This window comes from Cottoperca gobio, chromosome 15 (assembly GCF_900634415.1).
Source record: "Cottoperca gobio chromosome 15, fCotGob3.1, whole genome shotgun sequence".
Taxonomy (NCBI): Eukaryota; Metazoa; Chordata; class Actinopteri; order Perciformes; family Bovichtidae; genus Cottoperca; species Cottoperca gobio.
Window position 1 is genome coordinate 4239455 of NC_041369.1, and position 3889 is coordinate 4243343.

Consider the following 3889-nt stretch of genomic DNA (forward strand, 5'->3'; position numbering starts at 1 on the left):
CAAGTACATGTACTTGCACGTGCCAACCACCATGTAGTCATAGCATGATAATGTGTAAAATCCTGAGAGGAATGCGTAAAAGTAAAAGCACCCACCCCCTGTTAAAAAATCGATTTACATTCATCTTTTAATATTCTGTAATTTAAATTCCCACTTGAAGTGACCGTCCTGCTCGTTCACTTGTTTCAATCAGCAGGTGTCTTTATTTGAGTTGTTGCAGAATATGTGGCAGTTCCAGCACAGTCGGGACAGTGTAGTCTGGTTTCACTGAACCATCTGGATCAGCAGCACCTGCTGCACTGCTGATCCAGACTGTAGCCCGCACTCTGGCATTAAAGCCCCCCTGAATGTCTGTGTCCAGAGAGTCTCCCACCATCACACAGTCCTGGGCCTTCAACTCCAGCATGTTGAAACACAATGTGAAGATGGAGAGGAATGGTTTCTGCTCTGCATGTTCTCCCCCGATCACGATGGCATCGAAAAACTCCTCACATCTGACTGCCTCCACTTTCTCTCTCTGAGTCTGAGCTTCCCCATTGGTCAGCAGCAGCAGCTTATATCTGCTGCGCAGTTGTTTCAGGAGGTTGCATATTTCCGGGGATAGACTGAGAACCTCCAGGCGACTCTTTTTCCACAGGTAGTAGCACTGTGCTGCCAATGATGGTGTGGAACTGCTGCCAACAGCCTCCTGGATGCTCTCCTCCCAGTGACTCACACGGACCTCATCAATGGATCTGCCAGCTGAGGGGTCAAAGCTCTCCTGGAAAAGCTTCTGCTTGAACTTGTCACAAATGCTGGAGGTGGTGTTGTCATCAAGGGCCAGTGTGGCCTTCAAAAGTTCACTGGTCTGTAAGATTCAAACACAACAGCTAATGTTTTATAAATGTAAACATTTATATCTAAATCAGCGATAAACCACAAGAGGTCACAGGTTTAGGCATAACATATTATAGATGTATACAATAATATGACGCAAACCATGCAAAAAGTACTTTGCATATAGAGTATTTAAACCTCATCCGGGATTCATGACCGCCTCTCCACTACAGCGCTGGGAACAGATATTCAGATCCCACACTTAAGTAAAAGTAGAAATTCCACAATGTAAAAACATTACAAGTAAATGTCCACCATTAATAATTTGATGTGTGATGTAAGCATTATCAAAATATTAAAAGTATCAAAAATAAAAGTACTCATTACGTAGAATGTGTTTTCCTTTGAGAAGAGCTCTGGTGGATATTATGAGATCACTGAACTCCATGAACAAATATTAATGATAAAGGTGTGTTGCCCAGCCCTAACCGGTTCAATCCTCTAAAGTACTTGTTTGTACCACTGACGGGCTCAGACAGTTATAATTAGAATCCCTAAAGAATACAACGTGTTCCTTTATCGTTATTTTGTCTAACCAAGTCTCGCTCAAGGAGAAGTTACGTTCTGAAATCTCCCACTTTTCGTTATTGGTTTATTTGTTATGTTTTTGTTGTAAAGGTCATTGTTAATGTTACAAATGTTGTCTACCAATAAATAAAATAAATGTATATATAAAAGTAATTATGATGCAGGCATTTATAATTCTGAATATTTTTTCATTATAATAACTGATGCATTTCAATGTGGTGGCTGGTGGAGGTAGATCTAATTGTAAAGATAGTATATCCTGTGGGGCAGTGCAATGTGTAACAATGCACATGTTGAGCACTGATCTTGTTCTATAAGGTTCATTTACAAAGTAACTATCAGATACATGTAGTGGAGATTCTCAAGTAAATTACAAGTACCTCAAATTTGATCTTAAGAACAGTACTTGAATGTACTTTGTCGCTTTGCACAGCTGGCTCACTTTAAGACAGTGGTGCCATCTTAAATATTAATTTCACCTTCTACTACTCCATACAATCTAAATGTACAGTCATCAGTTATAAGAAATAAAGCCAACTACTAACTAACAGCAGGACAAGAATACTACATTTAAATCATATTTATTGAATGAAAAGTGGCATAAACTAGAAAACGACTCGTCTTCGTTTCGTCCTCCCGGCTGCCAGCCTGACTTTACAAATATGAAACTTTAAAAGTTAACGTTACATGAAGAGTAGCAGAATTATCACCTTTAGTATCGCCACTGCACCTGCCCGACTTGTTTCAATGAGTGTGTTGTCCAAGTCAAACAATATCGCCTTCACAGTTTCACCGTCCATCGCCAAAGCACACTGTTCATTCGACGGTTTCATTGCGGATGTACTGCCGGGTAAAGTGCATGATGGGAGTTGGAGTTCTGATAAATGTGCAGCACTTGCGAGTTTTCTCATCGAGAGGGCGCCACTAAATCAAAAAACAAATAGTTTTTTTTGCCAGCAGTTCATAAAGATTCCAAACTGCACTGGAGCACTGATTCAAGCTGCTCCACGTTTAATGACTTAATACATTGAATTACCTCTAAACCTTTAAAATGTGTGTAATTTGAAGGAAATATGGGCAAGAGAGCTGCTTATTAGCAATACTACTGATGTACAAATATTTACAAAACCTCCCCAAATTTAAGTTTCATAGAAACACTAGCATACTTTATTGCTTTATGTAAATAAATGACTGCATAAGTACAATAAAGCAATTTAAAATAATTCAAATATAGCCTAATGGAAAAAAAAAGCAACGAGGAATACAGGCACATGACACATTGAAACACACCATAGAAATATAAATGTAATGTGAAAAACCCGAAATGGAGCACATTTTCTATTATGGACAAGTTTTCCATTTGGTGGTTACTGAACTGTAAACAGAGCCTGCTTATATTACACTCCAAAAGGATTCAAAGAAAGGAATAATCCAAATGAAAGGGAAACAATCAGTGTCATCATTTGTCTAGTTAAATGCCCCATGTCTTGAGCATTTATATTGCCAATTTAAACTCATATTCTTTGACACACACTTTCAAAATCAAAACATAACTCCATTCTTATGTAACCTGGCCTTTAACGCGCGCTCTCATCTGGCAATGGGCCAGAGGTTCACACCAACAGTGTGCAGGCTTGTTGCACTACCAATCCTAATCAGAAATCACAACAATCCTTTCTCACATTATGCCTGAGAGTATTCTAATTGCAGCTCATGTGCCTGTGTCTTTAAGATAACCCTGACCTTATTATTTCAATTACCTTGGACAAAAAAGTCGAAGATAAACTATAAATCAAGAAATGCTGTGAGAGGCCTAACCTGCTATTATCTATCAGAACAAACAACACCTACCGCTTGCATGCGAAGCAGGAATATGCTTGTTTAAATGACAGACGTGCAGCAAATGAGCTCAAAACCTTTTTTTTTTTTTTACTCTTTACCTTAAAAAGAGAAGAGAAACATAAACAGTGTTTTTTTGAAGCGTAAACTCATAAGTGTAAAGATGGAATTTCCCTTTTGATGTAGGGGGGGGGGGGGGGGGGGGGGATAAGCAAATTACTTCCTCAACAGGCTGCCAGTGAAGCTTCCAGGAAAGTGCAGGCATCTGAAGGACCGGTGAGGCCTGGTGTCTTTGTCTGCACGACACCATTCCTCTTTTATCTGTGTGGGTGGCCGTGGCTGCACACAGTCACACGCTATCTGTCAGCTGGGCACGAATCCCCCGCAAAGGCTGATTATTAAGGGCGTCATTCCCCCGAACAACTCATAGCCTCTCCAGAGCAGAAGGACGACACTTAAAAATATATATTTTTAACAAATACAAAAATGAGGCTGATCAAATACGATCAGCCTCATTTTTGTATTTGTTAAAAATATTTTATTATCACCTATTATGTTCTTGTGTTATTGGTTATTTATAATTGGGACATTCCTTTGGACCAGCAGTGTTTCTGATCTATGGGTGTGTGTGTGTGTGTGTGTGTGT

General features: G+C 39.5%; 1 protein-coding gene across 1 annotated transcript in view; it reads right to left on the reverse strand.

The window, feature by feature from the left end:
• The window catches only part of nanp (N-acetylneuraminic acid phosphatase), a 2520-nt gene extending 245 nt beyond the window's left edge, over positions 1 to 2275 (reverse strand). The window contains exons 1-2 of the mRNA XM_029450110.1: positions 2115 to 2275; positions 1 to 847 (exon numbers count right to left, since the gene is read on the reverse strand). The exon at positions 1 to 847 is cut by the window's left edge and continues 245 nt beyond it. Of these exons, the coding sequence (XP_029305970.1) occupies positions 203 to 847; positions 2115 to 2237 (768 nt within the window). The 5' untranslated portion in view covers positions 2238 to 2275 and the 3' untranslated portion in view covers positions 1 to 202. The remainder of the gene's footprint in view (positions 848 to 2114) is intronic.
• Positions 2276 to 3889: the final 1614 nt, after the last annotated feature.